The 22,850-nt window shown below is 36.8% G+C and overlaps 1 protein-coding gene across 2 annotated transcripts in view; it reads left to right on the forward strand.

Moving 5' to 3' along the window:
- Positions 1–22,850, forward strand: part of GLRA3 (glycine receptor, alpha 3) — a 171,280-nt gene that overhangs the window by 130,889 nt on the left and 17,541 nt on the right. For both annotated transcript variants that reach the window (XM_011959590.1, XM_011959591.1), the window contains exons 6-7: positions 888–1,025; positions 6,550–6,764. In XM_011959590.1, the coding sequence (XP_011814980.1) occupies positions 888–1,025; positions 6,550–6,764 (353 nt within the window). The remainder of the gene's footprint in view (positions 1–887; positions 1,026–6,549; positions 6,765–22,850) is intronic.

Raw genomic sequence — 22,850 nt, forward strand, 5'->3', positions numbered from 1 at the left:
GATATTCTCTAATTGGGTTTAAGTGCACAGAAATAAATGCTATCTACATGCAACTCTGGAGAGATTTGAAACACAGCAGAAGTAAAATTAACATGCCTAAATCCTTGAGCAATCTGTATATAATTGAGAGATTTCTGACATTTATTCTTACACTAAGTTTAAGTCATTTTTCTGGCTGCACACGGTGGCTGATGCCTGTAATCCCAGCACTTTGGGAGGCCAAGGCAGGCAGATCATGAGATCAGAAGTTTGAGAGCAGCCTGGCCAATATAGTAAAACCCTGTCTCTATGAAAAATACAAAAATTAGCAGGGTGTGGTGGCATGTGCCTGTAGTCCCAGCTACTCGGGGAGACTGAGGCAGAAGAATCACTTGAACCCAGGAGGCAGAGGCTGCAGTGAGCAGAGATGACTCCACTGCACTCCAGCCTGGGTGACAGAGCGAGACCCCGTCTCACAAAAAAAAAAAAAAAAAAAAGCCATTTTCTAACAAGTGACAGTTTCAGTTTTTGTTGAGAAAGTCCTGAATAATTTGAAAGTAAGGAGAAACCAGACAGAATGAAATCAAAATGAAAATTACCAAATTAATCTAGTAGCTACCCATCCCAAGGAAAGAATGTATATGCATGTCCCTTTGAGTTTCAACATGCCATGGTATACTTTTAATAAGCCCACTTTGCTTTCTCATATTATTTGGTGGGAGTTCCACGTGAATAGATTCCACAGACATTTATGAAATGGAATTGGGCAATGAATAGCTCCATCCATAGAGTTACTATAAAATGACACTGTTTGGTCTTCTCATCCTATGTGACTATAAAGTAATTTGTATTTCTTTTCTTTGAATGCCCTTTTTAGACTATTCATAGTTTTATTATGTTTTGCCTAGTTGGGTACACAATGAATGATCTCATTTTTGAATGGCAAGATGAGGCACCTGTACAAGTGGCAGAAGGACTCACTTTGCCCCAGTTTCTGTTGAAAGAAGAAAAAGACTTACGATACTGCACTAAACATTACAATACAGGTAGGGGTTGAGTAGTGTTCTTTACACTGACTACTTGTGGTTTTATGATATCCAGATGTTTCTTCATTATAATGCTAAGTTATTTAACTCTTCTTAGATCATTGTTTTGCATAGGCATATAGCAGAAAATGGATGCATTTGAAACTTATCAACACTTTGATTAATTACATATTGTTAAATAATTGGTCTGTATGAGACCAAAGTAATGCTTGGTGTTCAATTATCTTTAAATAATTTTCAATGAAAAGCTCATGATTACATAGTAATAATGTTTCCAAAATTATTCCTTTAATTTCTGTGAGCAATAAAATGTGTTTTTGACCTTTCTTGGGCAGTAAACACTGTTTCTGCTAAAAAAAAAAAAAAGAAAAACTTTGTTTGCCTAACTTCTCCCTTTGTCATATTTTCATGCATTTCACTGTTATTTTTACCTAAGCACCTACTATTCACACTAAGACAGTTGAGATAAATATCAGATATAGTTATCAACACTAAGAATTTAGAGACTCAATGTGGTATCTGCACTTCGGCAAATTCTGTTCAGTTGCTTTAACTAACATGGGCTATTTCCATAAGAAATATTCTAACTATACAGTTAGAATGTATGCATGCAGTTAGAAAGTAATGGAATTCTCTGAATTCCATTAAACGGCCCATGATTGAGGCATCACTCCATTGTGGTGACTACATGACCTCACACTAGCATCAGCTGCTGTTCTTACCATTTCATTACAGTAACTATGATTCATTGTGGACTCAGCATTTTCCAGAACTGTGCTCTGACCTTTCACTATACAAAGTCCCTACTCTCTCTTATCTCCTTAGCAAATTCACAATATCTGATCAAAGAGTCACTACTGTTTTCCTTTTCACTCAGAGATGAAGCTGATATCTAACTTATTAGGGAGTTCAAGTTTAACATGTCCACACAAAGATAAAGTGCAGGCAAGTCAATAGCACCGTCCTTGCTCAGTTCCCTTAGACAGATGTTAAAACTCCGCTAGAGTTGACTTGCAGAGGTATATTAGTTTCCTCCAGCTGCCCTAACAACCTATCACAAACGGTGACTTAACAGAAATGTGTTCTCTCACAGTTCTGGAGGCTAGGAATCCAAAATTCAAGGTGTCAGCAGGGCCATGCTTTCCCTCAAAGCTTTAGGGAAGAGTTTTTCCCTGTCTCTTCCTGACTACCTATTTCTGGAAAACCTTGTTTCTCAGCTTACAGATGTATCATTTCAGTCTCTGCCTCCAGAGTCACGTGGGATTCCCCCATGTGATATGTTTCTGTGTCCAAATTTCCCTCTTTCTTTAAGGACATCAGTAATGTTGGATTTGGGACCCCCTCTTATCCAAGACAATTTCATTTTAATTTGATTGTATCTGCAAATACTTTATTTTCAAGTCAGTTCACATTCACAGATTCTGGGTGGACATGAATCTTAGGGAGATACCATTTAACTCAGAACAAGAGGTGAAGTTGTAAACATCAATTAGGGATGAAGTTTTATGACAGAGGGACTCAAGACACTTCCTTCGTGTAAAGTAAGTTTGCATACTCCCTTGAGTTATCAAATGAGCTATCACAGCTTAAAAGTAAATAACTTACATTTATGAATACCTACGGTAAGCAAGGAATGGGACATCTTAGGGGATATCATAGAGACCTTACAACTTTACATTCTAGAAGCATTGTACTGTCCAGAAACAGAATAACGTGCCCAAATTACGTAGAGAATAAAAGCATCTCATAGAGTCCTCATTCAAGTATGTGGTTAATTTGCTTCAGATTCCAGACTCCATTTCATATTTGCTTTTACAATGCACAAGAATCTTCTTTTGTTTTCCAATAATAGGCCTAGATTCCACATATGTCTTTTATGTTACTTGTGAAAATACAACAAACAACAATACTAGGTTACCTAAGACCAAATTTATAAAATGCCCTTTCCTCCCATAAAATGAAATACACTTAAGTTAAAAATGTTTTCATATACAAATTAATTGCACAAAATTAGAGGATTTATTCAGTTGTATTTTCACTATCCCAAAGTATTTATTAGTTATATGCTACAGCATCCTGTTATCCTATTATCTGTCTCCTGCTAGTAATTTCTCCAAAATCTTTTATCTCTCTTCCCCTTGCTCCGTAGTACCCTGCCACAATGACTTGCTTACTTATATACTCCAAACTCATCTCTGTCTGTCTCAGGGCCTTTGCTCTTGCTCTTCCTTCTGCATGTAAAGTTCTTCCCAAAATTGTTCCAGGTCTAATACTCCCAATTCCTTCAGGATTATTCAAATGCCAACTCTTGAAACATCCATATGTCACAATAAGTGTTAAACGCCCAAATTCTGTTTTCACCATCTGCAATTATATCATTCAATTTTATGTTTACTTATTTATTGCATATTTCTTTCACTGTCTTAAGTTTGTATTATATTGATTCTGTTGATCACTGTATTTCTGGGGTCTGCTGCCATGCATAAGTGATGGATTTTTTTGTCCAACTTGTTCTTTTATCTCTTCAGATCCACATACACTGAGTATATTTATTTATATACAAGCAATGGTGTATATTTGTGTTCATGTGTGTAGCCCTTTATTTTCTTTCCCAGCAATATTATAGAAACATTTTTTAATTTTTATAGATACATAATAGCTGTACATGTTTTTGGAGGTACATGTGATATTTTAATACAAACATGAAATCTGTAATGATCAAATCTGGGTAACTGGGATATCTATCACCTCATATATTTATCAATTCTTTGTGTTGGGAACATTCCAAATCTTTTCTCCTTTCTATTTTGAAATGTACGATAAATTATTGTTAACTGTAGTTATCCTCATTATGCTATTGAACACTAGAACTTATTCATTCTAAGTGTATTTTTAAACCCACTCACCAACCTCTTCACCTGCCTTCTTCTCAGCCTCTCAAAACCACTATTCTCTTTACTACAACCATGAAGTCAATTATTTTAGCTCCCACGTATGCATGAGAACATGGGATATTGTCTTTCTATGCCTGGCTTATCATCTAGTTCTATCCATGTTGCTGCAAATGATAGAATGCCATTCTTTTTTGTTTGAGTAATATTCCATTGTGTATATATACTACATTTTCTTCATCCATTCTTCCACTGAGGGACATTTGGGTTGGTTCCCTATCTTAGCTATTGTGAATAGGGCTTCAACAAACATGCAATGAACAGTTATCTCTTTAATACACTAATTTTCTTTCTTTTGGATATATTCCCAGTATTGTATATGGTACCTTTATTTTTACTTTTTAAAGGAACTCCTATACTCTTTTCTCTGGTAGCTGGACTAATCTATATTCCCACCAATACTGTACAAGTATTCCCCTTTCTCCGCTTCCTCATCAACATTTGTTGTTTTCTGTCTTTTTGATACTTTTTGATAGTAGTTATTTTATTGGAGTGAGAGAACATCTTATTGTTGTTTTTTTTTTTTTTTTTTTGTCGTGAGGGAGTCTCCCTCTGTTGCCCAGGCTGGAGTGCAGTGGCGCGATCTCGGCTCACTGCAAGCTCCGCCTCCCGAGTTCACGCCATTCTCCTGCCTCAGTCTCCTGAGTAGCTGGGACTACAGGCGCCTGTCACCACACCCGGCTAATTTTTTTTGTATTTTTAGTAGAGACAGGGTTTCACCGTGTTAGCCAGGATAGTCTCCATCTCCTGACCTCGTGATCCACTCGCCTCGGCCTCCCAAAGTGCTGGGATTGTACTTATTGTAGTTTTGATTTGCATTTTTCTGATGATTAGTGATTCTGAACTTTGAAAAACACTCTTTTTAAATAAAAACACAGTGGAGCTTATTTTTTTCCTTGAGAATCACCCGAAATTTAGAAAACTTATACAAAAGTATCTGAATGGTTAGTATTTGTTACTAATTATGCTACGAGATTACTTAGTGAGTTATTTAACTGATATTATAAATGTATTTCAGTTATTCTTGTTTTATTCCATTTCATTATTTCTCATAGAAAAATTTAAATCTTTATATTTAATAGCACTTTAAAATCTAAAGTATTTTCTTATGTTTCAGGAATCTTTAGGCATTTTGTATATATTTGACAAATTGATAAAAGGATCATGTATGGTTTGCACATATGTTTCTGATTACTATTCGCCTAAGAGTGGAACCTACGTTTCCCAGACTTTATGGACTTTTGTTGAGACTTAAGCTCTGGAAACACATGCATGGGTTCATCCAGATATAGTGCCCTTGCCTCACCTGTGCAATCACGCATGGCCCAAGTCCCTCGCACTGAGTCCTACCTAGCAATAGGACAGCAATTGCTCTTTAACATCTTTCTTTCATGATAACTAACAGAATGTTACTTAAAGAGCAGAATAACCTTCTGACCTCATCCTTCTTAAAATAATTCGAATAAAAACAATTAAACCAAGAACTTGGTGATTTAGAAGAACAATTTATATAAAGGAGAGATAACATAGAGTAGTATAAATCAATATCAATAGACTAGGGAGTAGAACAGGACACAAACAAAAAATATCAACTTAATGTTTATTAAACCATCATTTACTCCTCCACGTATTGCTCACCAAAATAGAGGCAAATAATAGAGACACAAAAGCATACGTATCTACTACAAATGGATTCCACTTGTTTTTAGTAAGTGTGCTTTTATTTTCAAAAGTATTAATGGGAAATAGCATATATTTTCCTACTTGTTTGCTTTATTATTCAAGGAATCATTTGTGTCCAATTGTATTTATCCTCTAGCACTTACTTTAAAGAAAATGGAAAGGCTTCTGGAACAAATAGCACCTGGCTTTAAAGAGGCACTCAAATCATCAAAACAGTCAATGAGTAAAGAAGATCTTTACATAATAAGCATCTGTTTCTCCTGTCTGCCTCAGAAGCAACTGTCGTAATCAAGTGAAATAATAAATACTTGGATATTTTGACAAGTGTAAAGCGCTTTTCAAGTCGGAAGTAATAAAGTTTACTACTATTTCCTACAAGAGTACACTCTCTTACTACATTGCTTCTTGATGCTAACAGTGAAAAATATTTTTTCAGGAATCAGTATGAGTCTCTTTTCATTATCATGGAAAGTTTTATGAGAGAAGCCTTATCAAAATTAAATTGTAAGGCCAGGATCAGTGGCTCACACATGTAATCCCAATACTTTGGGAGGCTGACGTGGGCAGATTACCTGAGGTCAGGAATTCGACACCAGCCTGACCAACGTGGTGAAACCACATCTCTACAAAAAAAAAAAAAAAAAATAGCCGGGTTTGGTGGTGCATGCTGTAATCCCAGCCACTGCGGAGACTGAGGCAGGAGAAAGTCTTGAACCCAGGGGGCGCAGGCTACAGTGAGCTGAGATCAGGCCACTTCACTCCAGCCTGGGGGACAGAGTGAGACCCTGTCTCAAAAAAACAAAAAAAGAAAAGAAAAGAAATTGTGATATTTGATGCCATAATAAAGACCTATTTGTACTAATTGCTGTATTTACCTTACAATCAATCAGGAAAGTTTACGTGTATAGAAGTGCGGTTCCATCTGGAGCGACAAATGGGATACTATCTGATCCAGATGTACATTCCCAGTCTCCTCATCGTTATTCTATCCTGGGTTTCGTTCTGGATCAACATGGATGCGGCGCCGGCCAGGGTAGCTCTGGGGATAACCACGGTGCTGACGATGACGACACAGAGTTCAGGATCACGAGCTTCCTTGCCAAAGGTAAGTGCACCGAATGAGCATACACGTCTTCGCACACACTTATAATCTTGCAAACATACCATTGTCAGCTTTGGTCAGATATTTTTCAATGGCATTTCAGTGGCATTACTGGTTTTCAAAGTAATGTATAACCAAAGCAGAAAACACATAAAACAGAAATAAATGAAAAAAATTCTGCAAACCAGTGATATCCGCTCTTCACATTTTGTGTTATTATTCCCAATTATTTAAATATCATAATACTCTTATAACTATGGAGTTATTTGTATCAATAGGTTTTAAAATATTTAGAAATATATTAAACATTTAAGTTGAATCTACACGGTAATTTTAAATGGTGGCATAGTACTCCACTGTATGGATATGCCATAATTTACTTAGTCACTCTCAGGACTGATATTATAATAAATATTTATATAATAAATGTTATATTTATGAGTATCTGTGTATATATGTGTGTGTGCCTGTGTCTATACATATCACACATATCATCTATATTTATATACACACATATTTTATGTAAATATACATATATATCTATATTTAGACACAAACACATACACACACATAGCTTTACACATATTTTTGTTATGTTCTTAGCATATATTCTTATAAACAGAATTGCTGCAATGATGGCTGTATGCATTCATATATATTGCCAAATTTATTTCCAGAAGACATACACCAATTATACTACAAGTATTTTATCAGAGTGTCCATAGTGCTGCATCCTGAGCCAAATATGGTGTATATTATTTTTGTGTTTTTATTCCTCCCTTTTGCTTTTAAGTAACCATAAGTCAATAGGAAGGAGACCTTATCTATTCCATGATTTTCATCCATGCTGAGCTGCCAGAATTAAAATAAAACTGTTCCTTCTGTGAGGTTCGTAAAAGACCCAATATTGCTTTGCATAAGATATACTGAAATAAAACTCTTTTCATTTATTTAGCTGCATAGAAATGGAAAATTATTTTCTTCCCCTAAAATGACGTCTAAGAAGTTTCTGTCATCTAAATTAAGTAATTCTGCATAGCTTCCAAAAAGCTTTACTATTACTTTCATTGAAATGAAGTACTTCTGTGCAATGAAATCACATTAACTTTTTCGTGTGCATTTGATGCTATCTTCTTACCACACCAAGTAAATTATAAATCTATTGTCATGGCTGCCTTAGTCCTTTCTACTAATTCATTCCGTGATTCAATTTATTAGATTGAAATGCCTACATAAATAAAAATTCAAAATAGGATTTAATCATTAAAATATGATATTAACACGCTCTGCCTCACTAAAATTTAATGGTTGTCTTTCAAATAATGTCTACTTTTATTAACAAGTAATTGTATTTTCAAAATTGTTCACATCAATTAGTGTTTTCTAAAATATTGTTCATATGAAAATTATAAATCTGTTTATAAATGTAAACTAATAAGACTCAATACTTATATACTTAAGGATAAATGTTGCAAGAGTAATATCTGGTAATAGTGGAAATTTCGTGGTTAATTTGTAAAGGAAATCGCCAGTTTACTCACTGATCTTTATGAGCTAAACAGAAATGAAAGCTCATTTGTCTGTATGCTGTCAGTCAGAAAAAAGAGAATCTGGCTTCTGCAAGACAGGACAGAAAGCACTTTTACACAGAGAGTAAGCTAGAATTGAGGCTGTATGGAAATGTGAGTAGAGGATGCAGAGATAAAGCAAGCAATAAATTAAAAACACAGAATTGAGGTACAACTTAAAAAAAAGAAGAATGACTACGACTGCGTCATATTTTTTTCTCAAGAAATAGGAGACATTTTTAAAAGGCTTTAATTTCCACAAGACCTTAGAGAAGAAATAAATTTTTAGCCATGAGTTCAACTATACACATACATGTGTACAAAACCCCTCCATCTCTCTGATCATAGAGACAATGACATCTAAAAACATGATGACAGTTGTGACTCTGACCCACAAAAAGAATTGATTGAGAAAGTGATACCTTAAAAGAAGTTGACTGTATCATCTTAGAATTCAGGATAAGTCAGGAATAAAAGGTTTAGCATAATGAATTACTTACATTCAATTTTAGCAGGGCAGACCCCAAGGAACCAGGATAAACAACGAGAATTAATCTATTGGATGAGACCGTTCGAAAGAGTAGAAAATCTCTTTAAAAATACAATTCTGATTCTGTGACTTTATTGGGCCAGAGAGACAGGAGGTGAGGGCTTTACAACTTGCATTTAGAAATACATGTATAAGACCATGCACCTTAAGATCTTCTGCTCTCAGTCTCACAAAAGAACCCTCAGAAGTCTGAAAGTCTTGTCACTAAAACACCCAGAATTTACCTACTGACAGTTTTTAGGAAGTACGAAAACAAAGTTACATTCAGGAAAATTAACTATCAAACATTGGAGAGTGAAACAATAAATCATTAATTTGTGATCTTTGCCTAGTGTTTTGTCTAGGCCCTGGGTCAATGCATCTCCTGTAAGATAAGAACGAGCTTAGAAATTGCTTAAGCAAGACTCAGAGAATGAAATCTCAAAGAGTGTACTTTAGCCAGCTTCTAGAGAACTACAGAGCTGATATTCCTCTCTGATATTTTCTATTGCATCGGCCTCTACAATGTCATGATAAATCAAGCATGTAGTCTCTCAAAACAGGAACACGCCTGTGACTGATTCCATGAAACTTGAACTCTTTCACATTTTTGCAGTGTCTGTATCAGGTGGCCGTAAGAAGGTGATATACGCATTCTATTCCAAGCAAATTTTCAAGGTGGTGTAACTTTAGGAGCGCTTTCTTACACCATGTGCTTGGGGCAGAGTGAGAAAAGATGGCAATGACCATGGCGCCTATCAAGGAAGACTTCATAGGACTTCATAATGATTGAGTTTAATTTGGGTGCAGCAATGGGCCACTGATGAATTTTAATAAGGGGAGCAATTACACTGACTTCTGTTTGAAGACCAGATGGAAGAGGTAGAGTGGGAGCAAGGAGTCCACCAAGCAAACTGTTGTGGTCCTCAGCAGATGATGGTCTGGCAAGATTGGTAACAACAGAGATAGAGAGTAGCAGATGGCTTTAGAAAGAAGTAAATGTTTTTGAAAAAATATATTTGGAGGTAAAACAGACAGGATTTGCTTATGAATTGAACACGGAAGATTCAGGGAAATGCAGGAGTGGCATTCAAGTAAGTAACTAGGCAAGTAGAGATGATAGTTACTAATAGGGAAGGTTGGGGGAAAGGTTAATTGTGGGTTATTTTCTAAAACATGTTAACGTGGACACATTTACAAGATAATCACAAGGAATTGTCAAAAACTAAGAACTTCCAAAGTTCTGACCAACAACACCCAGCCCTCAGACTTTAGGGAATAAACTACAAATGAATTGAGAAGTGGACTAGAGGTGATTTTTCTAGTGGAAGAAAGCCTGGAAAGACAGGGAAAGAAGATGTATTTGTGCTTGGCCCTCTTCCTACAGCTGAATATCTTCTCTCTCTGTTCCTCCCCCAGGGCTATCCCTACCCATACACAGAATATATTAGACAGTTTGGTTAAAGGCAAGAACCACTCACCCCAAAACTTTACTCCTGAATTCTTTGAGACCTCAGGATTCTGTAATCTTTTTTTTAGATGTGGAAAGCTAGTCCTTCTTAGGAGGATTCATTTCATCAGAGGTGAAAGAGAGGATAGTAATAACATTTCAATTATTTTTTAGTATAACTGTAATTTCAATATTCAGTTAAGACCTTGGCAGTGAAGAAATTAAGTATGGGGATGGGTAAGAATAGAGAAAATCAGTAGAAGAGACAAAACATAATTTTAATTTGTAAACGCTGAGTACTAGAAGGAATCCACATTAGGGAACTTTGGAGAAACCTTGGCTATACAGCAATGTTATATACACCTTACCCTTTCTTTTATGATTTCAACAATCAATTAATTCCTGTTAGAGATCTACCCTCATCATTTTTTTTTTTCTCATCCTGTTTTGTAGAGACTGGCTAAGGACCAGGTCTGGGGCATGTTTTATGTTTCATATCATCTGCAGAAGTACACAAGTGTCACTATGCATACCTTATTTTAGCCTTTTAAACTTATTGTCATATCAGAGATTTTTGAACATAGCATGTCAGACAGGTGCACACACACACACACACACACTATACACAATGCACACATTCAAGTACACAGATAGAAATTTGGCAGGGTGGGGAATCTCTAGATTCAACTTTATCCAAACCCTAGCTCTTAACATAATATATTAATATTATGACATTCTTGGCACTTGGGGCTGATAATCCAGTTGCATCACAATTATTCTGCATAACAACTCCCAAATCTCAATGGTTTACAACATTTCTTCTTGCTCACAGGACTGCGAGGTGCCTGTGTCTCTTCTGGGCTTGCCCTGAGATTGACTGTTTAAGTGAGCATGGATCTAGGCTGTGGAATGGGTTTCAGATCTGCTCCCTGTGTCTCCTCATTTTGGGGCTGTAGGGACCTGTAAGATGTTCTTTCCATGGAGGAGTGCTAGAGAGCAAGAAGGCAAGCAGAAACATGCAAGCTTTTGCTCAGAATTGGCACATAGTCGCTTCTGTTCTCATTCCATAAATTACACCAAGTCTCATGGCCAAACTGAAAGTCAGTGGGGTGGAAGAGTGTGCTCCACCCACAGGGAAGCCTTGGAGCGGAAGAAGGGAAAAAGGAATTGTAAATAATCTTATCTACCATCTTATCTACCTCAGGGCAATTATTTGTTTAAGTTTTCTGTCTCCTTTCTTAGACCACACTCTGGCCTGTCAGCAAATGCTCAGAAAAACAAGAGGGGAGGAAGGGATAGGAAAGAAATAGAGAATAATCCCAGGGAGATTCTATGTGGATTTCTCTGCTCCCATCACTATGGCCATCTCATTGAAAACAGAGCTACTAAGCATTAAAAAATGAGGAGCACTTGAAATTTCAAATATGGCTTTTTGATTAAATATTTTACAGAAACTCAGAAGCTGGTAGCCTATTGAGATTGCAAATTCTTCACCAAAATCTGTTTATGGTCAACGATTACTTAGAGCCTTTTACCTCTCTCAATTCCACTCATTTTTTCCCCTTTGAAGTTCTCTGTGAAATTGTCTTCCATTTTGAGAGGTGGTGTCTGGGTGCAGTGGCTCAAGCTTATAATCCCAGCACTTTGGGAAGCAGAAGAGGGTGGATCATTTGAGGCTAGGAGTTTGAGACCAGCCTGGCCAACATGGTAAAAACCCATCTCTACTAAAAAATGCAAAAATTAGCTGGGTGTGGTGGCGGGCACCTGTAATCCCAGCTACTCTGGAGGCTGAGGCACCAGAATCACTTAAATCTGGGAGGCAGAGGTTGCAGTGTGCCGAGATTGTGCCACTGCACTCCAGCCTGGGTGACAGAGCAAGACTCCATCTCAAAAAAATAATAAAAAATAAAAAATAAGAAAAATAATGATGATAGCTTTTATATTATATTAAGTTTTCATTCTTCATAAAGACACCAATTTTAAAGGTGATTATAACTATTAGAAAATATAAATTGAACTGATACATTTTTTGAACACCATAATTGTGTTGGCACACAGATATTTATGTGAGGTTGATTACAATAAAAAGATAGGAAATGGGAAGAAAAATGAAGGATTTCTATTCACTGTTTATTCATAGCTAACTAGCAAATATACATTCTTATTCTTCTCAAAAAACCCTTAAATATTAAAGGAGAGTAAATTGTGTTAGTGATGACGTAATGGGGTTAGGAGAGCTACATAGTAATCAGGTTTTCCTATTAATATAGCAATTAATAGTTATTATTGTCAGTAATGTTTTGGTCCAAACCATTTAAATATAACATTTTAATATTTGCTGAAAATGTACCTAACCAATATTACTTCAATCAAGTTCAGTACAAACATGATCCAAGTGGGTTCATTTTAAATTTATTACTGTGACAGGATGTGTAATAAATTTTATGATACAATGCATTATATAAGCAATATATTCAACTAAATTTTGTAAATGTTCATGGATCATAGTAACTAATGTAATTCCATATACACTCATTTAGGAAAATGGAAAAAAAGAAAAAATGCCCAGAAAATGAAATAATTATTTAGTCATACCCTTATCACAAGATATAATGTATGGGAATACCATCCAATTTTATTACTGATAAAAAAATTATCCGTTTTGTAATAAAAAAGTCCTAAAAAATGAGTGGGTTCTATGATAAGAAGGATAGAGATTGATGGATATCTCTAGCTCTACATTTCATCTTAGGACCTCCTTTACTAGACTTATTAGATTCCATCAAGGACCTACTTAGGACCTACTTTACTAGAATTATTAGATTCCATCAAGCTGAAAGATTAATGATTATCAAGCATTTTCTCTGTACTTGAGATAGAGACAGGGTTGCTACATAAATTCTTAAATCTGATAGAACAACTAGGGAAAAGTATATGGTCAAATCATAAACTTTAAACCTTTTTAAAATGGCATAATACCACAGCTTTGACATCAAACTAAGTTTAAAAACAAAGATATGTATTCAATGTGGAGATTACTTTACGTAAATAAAGTCATCCACCACATTCATATATATGCTAGAACCATACCATGAGCCCCCAAAAGACAAAAGTGGATGTAAAACTACCACCTCGCCAGTGAAAGAAAACATGTTGCCCCAAAATCAGTGTAAAACAAACACCTTTACAGGCTTTATCTGTCTTCGTGATACCTACTTGAAGTTTTAAATGAAGCCCTTAAACTCCAGAGGAAAAGGGAATAGGAATTTATATGATTACCATAAAAAATGATATTACAGAAACACAAAACCTTCACTACAAAAATGCAGAAGAGAGAGGTCACAAATATGATTTAACCTGAGTCGCTCAAAAAAAAAAAAAAAAGGAATACATTAAGAAATGCCAGGAAGTCTAACAGCATGCAGCATTTTCTTTTTTCTTTTTTTTTTAAATTATACTTTAAGTTCTAGGGTACATGTGCACAACGTGCGGATTTGTTGCATACGTATACATGTGCCATGTTGGTGTGCTGCACCCATTAACTCGTCATTTACACTAGGTATAGCTCCTAATGCTATCCCTCCCCCCTCCCCACTCCCCACAATAGGACCCATTGTGTGATGTTCCCCTTCCTGTGTCCAAGTGATCTCATTGTTCAATTCCCACCTATGAGTGAGAACATGCGGTATTTGGTTTTCTGTTCTCGCGATAGTTTGCTGAGAATGATGGTTCCAGCTGCATCCATGTCCCTACAAAGGACATGAACTCATCCTTTTTTATGGCTGCATAGTATTCTATGGTGTATATGCAGCATGCAGCATTTTCAGTGACATCTAGGTTTGACAATTTCTCCTAAATGTTAAACATAAGAAAAAGAACTACATACTACAGAAAAAAATGATGATAAAACTCCAGCTACTGAAGTGGGAGTCAGAGATAACTGTGACTTTTCAAAATTCTTTAGCCTTTTTGATTATACTTTCTTTGGTGACTGAAGTATTGGTTAAATTTACCTCTTTGGAAACAATGAAGTTCTGTTATTATGTGACTCTCTGTTATATTTTATCTCATGAAGTAAAAGCCATTACATGAGTGCCTCACACATGTAATCCCAGCACTTTGGGAGGCTGAGGTGGGAGGATCACTTGAGGCCAGGAGTTCAAGGCTAGCCTGAGCAACATGGTGAGACTCTGTCTCCACATATTTTTTTAATTAGCAAAGTGTGGTAACAAACACCTATAGTCCTAGCTGCTTGGGAGGCTGAGGCAGGAGAAATGCTTGAGCCCAAGACCTCAAGACTGCAGTGAGTTATGATTGCACCACTGCCCTTCAGCCTGGGTGACAGAGCAAAAGCCTTTCACAAAAACAAAACAAAACAAAAATCCCTTATGTGAAAAATAAATATTGTGTTAGAAGCATCATTCATTTACTAAGGGTTATGAGGATGATAATCATCATGAACATTCCACCAGCAAGTACTGTTACGAGTCACCCTCCAGAATGATACATGTCAGAATGTCGAAACTCACAATATCCTGGGCTGTGTGTTTCGTTGCCTAGTTATTCGTTCTCTGAGAAAGTAGTCCTTGAGTTACCTCTTTTTGCCTTTTCAGTATCAGCTTCATTCCACTTCAACACCTGTTTTTAAAACATTATTTATTATTTCCTTTTGTTCAGATTCCTTGATCTCCGGTTTTAGGTCTTAATGAAGTTTGAAATGCTTTTGAGATTAATATTACTTTTTCCTGTTACCAAATGTAAGATTCTTATGCAGGTTCTTGCACTAAGGAGAAATGTAGGATTAAGGGTACTACAAATTTGTATTTTAAAAATGAATGATTAAATGAATAGTCAATGAGATCTGAAATCAAAACCTCAGGAAACAAGGCATAACACAAGCAGAGACATTTTCAGCTTATCCAGAGGAAAAGCATTTATCTGTAGGCTTCTATCACTTGCCGACCGCACAGCCAAAATTATTCATCACCGTTTACTTGACATTTCTGAGGAACTAGGGCAATCCACCAGGATTGAATGTTATTAAAAGAAGAATGAATTACCCTACTCAAAGGGCTATTTTAGCTCATTAAAAGCATACACTACAATGTTTTATTATACCTTTTCCTCAAATAAAAAACAAGTTTGGATTGAGAAGAGAATCGACAAACTACCTCTCTAAAGGATCCCTGGAAATTTACCTTCTAGGGTTCCTACCTATAGGTGTAGATGAGATTTTATGATTCAAACTCCAGGTTCTGGTTTTATCAATTTCTTTTCCTTAAGTTTAAACCATGCTGTTTATAAATACATTTAAATTTCTATTTCTAGAATCCATTGATTAATAGTCATCTGGGTTATAATTTGGCTAGCCACATCAAATGTATCTTTGCCCATTAATATATTGTTGTCTATAGGCTGTAGCAGGAATTTATTGGTCACAGGAAAATCCTTTTGACCACCTCCATGTGGACTGAGATAAAGTCATACACCTTGGCAGGCCTCTCAACCACAGCATATACTGCCGTAGATAATACAGCTCACTCAATATGATCCAAAATTATTGCTATTCAATAATCCTATCAAAAGTTGGTGCAAAAGTAAACTTATTTATGAAGGATTACGTGAGAAATACACAAGCCATCTATTTCTCTGGACTTGTTTAAGTCCATTTTCACATTGCTATAAAGAATTACCTGAGACTGGGCAATGTATAAAGAAAAGAGGATTAATTGGTTCATGATTCTACAGGCTACACAGGCTTCTGCTTCTGGGGGGGCTTCAGGAAACTTACAATTATAGTGGAATGTGAAGGGGAAGCAAGCATTTCTTATGTGACTGGAGCAGGAGGAAGAAGATTCAAAGGGAAGGTGCCACACACTTTTAAACAACCAGTTCTCATGAGAACTCTGTCACAAGGCAGCACTAGAGGGATGGTGCTAAACCATTAGAAACCACCCCCGTGATGGAATTACCTCCCACCAGGCCCCACCTCCAACACTAGGGATTATGATTCAAAATAATATTTGGGTGGGGACACAGATCCAAACCATTCTCAGGATCAGAGAGCACAAAGTCAAATGACTTCAGGGGTCAGATGCACAAATCAATGAACAAAGTGCTCTGGTATAATTAATGAGGGGTGGAGGGATGAGCAGTATGGTTAACTGATGATGAGCATTCCATGCTTAGAAGCATATTCTTTTTCTTTTTTCAGATATTAGGCAGTCCAAACAAACTTCTTCTCATACATAAATTTGGCTTGCAGACTGCCTGTCTTTACTGTCTGCATCTAGAGAATTGATTATCTGTCTTAGGTTAAGTGCTTCAAAGCACCACCTGGACTCTACTTTTTTGTACCTCCTTACAATTCATATTGCTAAATTTGGACCTGACACTATTGTTTTAGAAAATTTTTGGTTGAAAATCAGGGGAAATTTCTTATGTTTTGTCATACCCTAATTAATTGACAGCTTCTTTCTATAAAGCAGTGAGTTTTTCTCTTTAACAAAGGTGCCTTTATGTGCTATTCAAGATATCACAGTGATCAAATCATAATCCACATGTTCCTTAATTCTGTACTTATGAGGATTCTTGTTTCAGAAGGACAAATAGAAATCGCCTGTACCTGAGTTTCTCTAGAGTTATCATAATGCTCTGTGCCACCAAGGTTGCTTTCCCCTCTAGTCATGTGGTAGGATTACATCTCCTAGTGCTCTTGTGATCAGGGTTGACTGTGAGTAGTTCTGGCTAATGAACTTTGAGCAGAAGCAACCTATTCCACTACCGGTCTGGAACATTTGTAACCAAATGTGAGAACCAGCAGCGACTTGGTTTTCCTCTGCTGCTGTGTTACAAATGAGGATAGCAATGACAACACCACTCCAGGGTCAGCATTCAACTCAAAGTAGACAAGGAATATGAGGGCAAAATAAACCTTTGTTTCTTCAAGCCAGTGAACTTTTGTGGTTATTTAATAATTACTTTGTGTCCTAGCTTGAATCCTTGAATCCTCCTTATGCCAAACCCCTCATGTCACTGGAGGGGTAGATACAAAGATATCTCATGGTTAGACAAGCTCCCTGAACATGACTGCTTCTCAGGGCCAAAAAAAAAAAGTGACTTGATTCCATGTAATAACCAAGATGACTGACAGCAATAAAATCCAATATATATATATATATATATATTTTTTTTTTTTCTTACTTGAGATGCAAGAGGCAGGCTTTCTCTATTTCTAATGAAAATTTTACAAAAAAGAAAAACTGCATAATTTCTTGTGAAAAAATATAAGAAATCTACAGAACATATGGTGTTTATATTACTTTTCCTAAATTATAAAACTTTTTTTAGAATGAAAAAGGCTAGGCCTTGCAATAACCTAACTTGTGTACTCAGTTGATCATTTATCAAGCTGATCTCTTCCTGGATTGCTACATGGCAAGTAGACAATAGTCTCCTGGCTCCTGGCTCATAAACAACTTTAGTATATTTAATACTGCTGGGAGACACACATGGTGTTTCAAAGGATAAAACATTTCTTTTATCTTAATAGTTTTGCTTCACCTGAGCAACTAGGTTGTTTTCATCTACTAAATATAATGACCATTTCTTTTTATACGTCGTCTACTAGGAAGTTGACTGTCAGATTTTAGGATCAAAGCTAGCAAATATGGAGGATCTTACAGTATGTATTTTGTGCACCGACATTACCCTTAAATATCAGATGAAATTTAAAAAGCCTGGAATTTTAAGATACAGAGAGGAATTCCAATTTACAGTGTTTACAGTTGTTGATTTGCGGTGGTATCTTAAACGGAAGCAGCCTAATAACTAGGTGATATAGAATAGTAGTTAAGTTCATGGGCTCTGGAACTGTATGAGTTACATTCAAATCCTAGTTTTGCTACTTGGTAGCCATGTGGCCTTAAGCAAGTTATTTCACTACAGCTGTTTCCTCATCTTTAAAATAGGGATGATTGCCTCTATTGTTGTGAGGTTTCAGTGTTACTGTATGGACACTACTGTATTAAGAACATCTCCTGACATGTTAGTTAATATATTTATGTTTCTAATAATAAACGGCCAGTGATTACAAGTCAATACACAGGAGTCAACCTAACTGAGAGACTTTACCACACATAACCCTGTGCTGCATCCTAGAGATACAAAAATGAATAAGGTCTGGCCTTTGTCTTAGTTCATGGAATGTAATAGCCTAAAAGCAGAAGATACATAAGTGGATAATGTCAGTACATTGAGACAAAATCAACGATACAATGGAGTTATTTGGTATTTGCCATCAATACATATTTTGTTAACATATTAGTATAGACATCTCATCTTCAAATCCTCATGGACATACTAATTTTTGCATCCTTCTAACCAAAGATTTTGGAAAGTAGAAATCATTTAAAAATTGCAGGATAGAGTAATTAACTGATGGGGGGGCATACAAGTGGTGCTAGCCACAGACATCTTACAGGACCTACCACAAAAATAAATATAATTACAGTTGTAATGAGTGACCTATGAAAAAAGTAGAAGTTGGTTGCCGAGAAGCATTATTCTGGTCTGGGCATTTGAGGATAGTTTCCCCGAGGAAGTAGCTTGCAAGCTGAGACGTGCAGGATGAACATCCATGACCCAAAGAAGGAGGGTTCCAGTCAAAAGCAATAGCAAAAAAACAAAAGAAAACAAAAAAAAGTAAATACAAAGCAGCTGAGGCAGAGTGGAGTTTGTCAATTGCTTTCAGGTTTTCAAAAACTAAAATAAGGGAAATGTAGCTACTACATAATAAGCAAGTAAGAAACTAGCATAAGATGGTAATTATTCCTTCCACAGTGTGGTCTTCCCTGGCCACTGCCATCTAACATAGCCCCCTTCTCCCAGTCCTTCATATCTTTACCCTACTGCATTTTCTTTACATTTCTCTTAAATTATCTTATATATGTGTTTGCTTTTATTGTATGCTTTTCTAACTTGAGTATAAGCTCCATTAATAATAGAACTTGTCTGTCTTTCTCATCTCTATACCTATTATACCTAACAACAGAACTTAGGTTCATCATTGGCATTCAGTAAATGTTGAATAAAAAACAAAAATGAAAGCTAGGCTTTATGTGAAGGGTTAATATGAATTATTATGAAAGGCGAATTATGAAGGGCTTTATACCCTATAAAACAGATTTTGAACATTAAATTAACAGAAAGCAAATGAAGAATTGTAAGCCTAAAGCAATGCAATCGGATTTGCATTTAAAAATCAGTAACTCTTGTGGCAAGGGTAGAGCTGAGGGACTAGGACACACTGTGGCCTCGATCAGTGTGATGGCAGTATCGGGAAGGACAGAAATTGATAAACTTGAGAAATGGAAAGAAAACATAATTAACAGGGCTGCATCTTTGAAAAGAGAGAGTGAGAAGCCTCCTAGATTTGGGGGTGAACAACTGCGAGTGGAGTCTCTTAATGAGAAGAGAGGGGAGCTGTGTATATTTGCTGTTTTTTTTTTTTTGGTGGGGAAGGGGGTAGTCAGGTAGAGATTCTTAACTCCTTTTTAGTCAAATTAAGTTTGAGGTGTGGGAGACAGTCAGAGTGCCATGAAGGAAGAACCTGGATAAAGGGGGATCTAGTCAGGAAATAGAGGTTTAGGGATCATAAGCACAGAAGAGGAATTGAATCCATAGGGATAGATAAGATGGATTAGTGGGTCGTGTCCCAGTGAGAATAGAAGAGGACCAAGGCCATCTCCCTAAGGAGCTCAGGAAAAGAAAGAGAACCCAGAAAACCAACGGGGTGGAGTAAAGGGAGGTAAACCCAGAGAATGCAGGTCGCAGAAGCCATGGAAAGGGCATTCCTTGAAAGGGAAGCATTCTTCTGCAGGATGGCTTGGGAGTGGTTTCTGTGACAAAGGTCCCCTGACCAGTGCACCTCATTAGTCAACCTTTAGGTTTTATTTCCATAGACACTTGTATTCAGAGAGGTATACTGAGGAGAGATTCTTCCGGAAAATAGAACTAGGGTTCCAGTGGACAATGGGTCTTTTGGGAAGGTGGTCAAGAATGGAATGATACTGCCTAACAGGGTGGCATGCAGGAGGGGGAGGAAAGAAGGTAATGAATCTGAATCCATGGGGAATGTGCTGTATGTCATGAATATGCTGTGAATGCTTTGAAGTAAGAACTGCTGTCTGTATTTTAAAGTTACTAGCCCCAAAGTTCCAAACTTCCCACGTCCTGTGTTTGCTGTCTTTGGCGGGGAAGCTAGAATGGAGGAGGAGAAACAGACTTGAAATTGGTGTAGGAGGTCGAAGAGATGATGAGGAAAGTAGGCCTTTAGGCTCAGTGCTCATAAGCTCTTCACAATTAGCAGAGCCCTGGCAGGCACAAATGACGTTTCCATGTATTTGTTGTCACTGAAAACGCTCATTGAATTAATTTGGAAATTACATTTCTGAGGTAATTTCTGTGGTTCATGTCATTATGGATTCAGAATGCTCAAGAATGCACACATACTTTATGAGTCATATTCGTTCAGGAATAATGTGGCTTGAGACAGCATCTTTGAAAGCCATATTACTTGTTCCAGGACTGTATATATTTGGAAGCAGCCAGAAATTTCCGGCCGAATTACAGAATTTATGAGATTTAAATCTATACTTGCAAACAGATGGGCATTTGACACAGCACTGGAATAAAGTGAGATGCACTGCTCTTTGCCCAGTGGAGATGGTTCTGACCAGTAGAAGTCACACTTTCATAAGTGCAGGAGGAGATGCGGAGTGCTTCCTTGTTGAAATGCTTCGTATGTAAGTTGACACCCTTCTGGGTGTCAAGAAATGAACTCTTTCAAAAAGAAAATTAACCCAATTGGAGGTATTAAGAAAGTGTTGCTCCAGAAAGTGAATCTCCGTATGTCATCTATGATTCAGTTTCTGCCCCCACACCTGTATTTTACCATTTAATGCCTTCATTTATCTGTCCATTGACTCAGCAAATATGTACACGTGACAAACACTGATATGATGGTGACCAAAACAGAGATGTCATCTGCCCTCAAAGAGTTCACAGTACAAATAGGAAAAAAAAGAAAAACAAGGAATCACAATTCCAGTGCAATGTGTTAGGGTAACACAGCAAGTCAGCACAGGTACCATGGGATTCTGAACTAGATTTGGGCAAAGTCTAGCTTGAGACCTAAAGAACCTGCTGGGAAAGATGGGAAAGAGCTTTTTTCCTTACTTTATTTATCGCTCCTGCCACTCTAACTTTCCCCCAAATGTTGAGCCACTTATCCTTTAAAACGACTCTCTAAATCTGTCCAAAATTCCCACGGGCTAACGTTTCATAAAAATAGCTACACTAAATATTGAAGATGAAAGAGGAAAGAATACAGAAGATATAAACAGCACAAAGACAGGCAAGTTCTCAAAATGTAGGGTGTTGATCCTTAAGATAATTATACACTGGGTCCAAAGAAGTAGGGCAAATTAGCTTGAACCCAGCCTGGCATTCTGTTCTCCCAGAGCCACATCTTCTTGGAAGTAAGGATATTTGTTTTTATAGCAAGGAAACAGACTTGTAGCTAACTGTCCATTTCCAGTGAAAGGTGAAAAAAACATCTTACCTTTTATAAACAAAAGTATCTCTCATTTTTATTTCCAATACTTGGCAAATGACAGCATTTTACACATCTAATTGGCCATATAAAGTATGAAACAAAATGAATTATCTCATACTCACTCCACAAAAGGTATGTTTTTGCTGCCACTGCTTGCAAGATACACTTCCTTAATTTCCTTAGAGTAGAACATTTCCTTATAGTAGCATCAAAATAATGATGTTAATGTATTACATCACTGGGAAGAAAATAGTTATCCATAAGTTTATGCACATATATATAAACAAATGAATAAACAGATAAATGTAGAAGACAGGGATTTTTCTTACAGTAGAATGCTAATTGATTTCCTTAATTGAGTAATTTCCTAATACTCAAGCAAATTTTCAACCTTGAGCAGTGGACATATACAAAGATACGAGTTCAGCTACAACCTGAAATCACTGCCCAATTAAACTGAGAGGAGTATGAAAACAGTTGCTTAAAGTTACTGAATTACTTTTTCTAAGGGACTTAGGTCTGTATAAGTCTATTTCTAAAAAATACGGACCTAGCTTTTCTTTTTACTCTTCTCTTCGTGTCTCTTCCCTTTGTGTTCATTTTTAAAAGTTGTCTGCTTTTTCCGCTGTTTTTCTTATCCTTCTTTTCCCTTCTCTACCTTTGCGGTGACAAGACACAGTGAGACTGTAAGGCCATAGCTGAGCAAGTGTCAGAATCAAGGAGGCTGGCTGGGGCTGGTGGAACCAGGGTCAAGGATGCTATCAGATTGCGAGAACCTATGAGCAGGATAAATAGATAGTTAGGATCAAGGCCAGTGGGGCCATTGCGGGATGGGACCAGGGGCAAGGAGCCAAATGGGGTGAATGGTGGCCAAATAGAAGCCTCCAGCCATAATCCCCCCATAGGAATGCCAAGTGGAACAACT

Source organism: Colobus angolensis, unplaced genomic scaffold (genome assembly GCF_000951035.1).
Source record: "Colobus angolensis palliatus isolate OR3802 unplaced genomic scaffold, Cang.pa_1.0 Scaffold5, whole genome shotgun sequence".
Taxonomy (NCBI): domain Eukaryota; kingdom Metazoa; phylum Chordata; class Mammalia; order Primates; family Cercopithecidae; genus Colobus; species Colobus angolensis.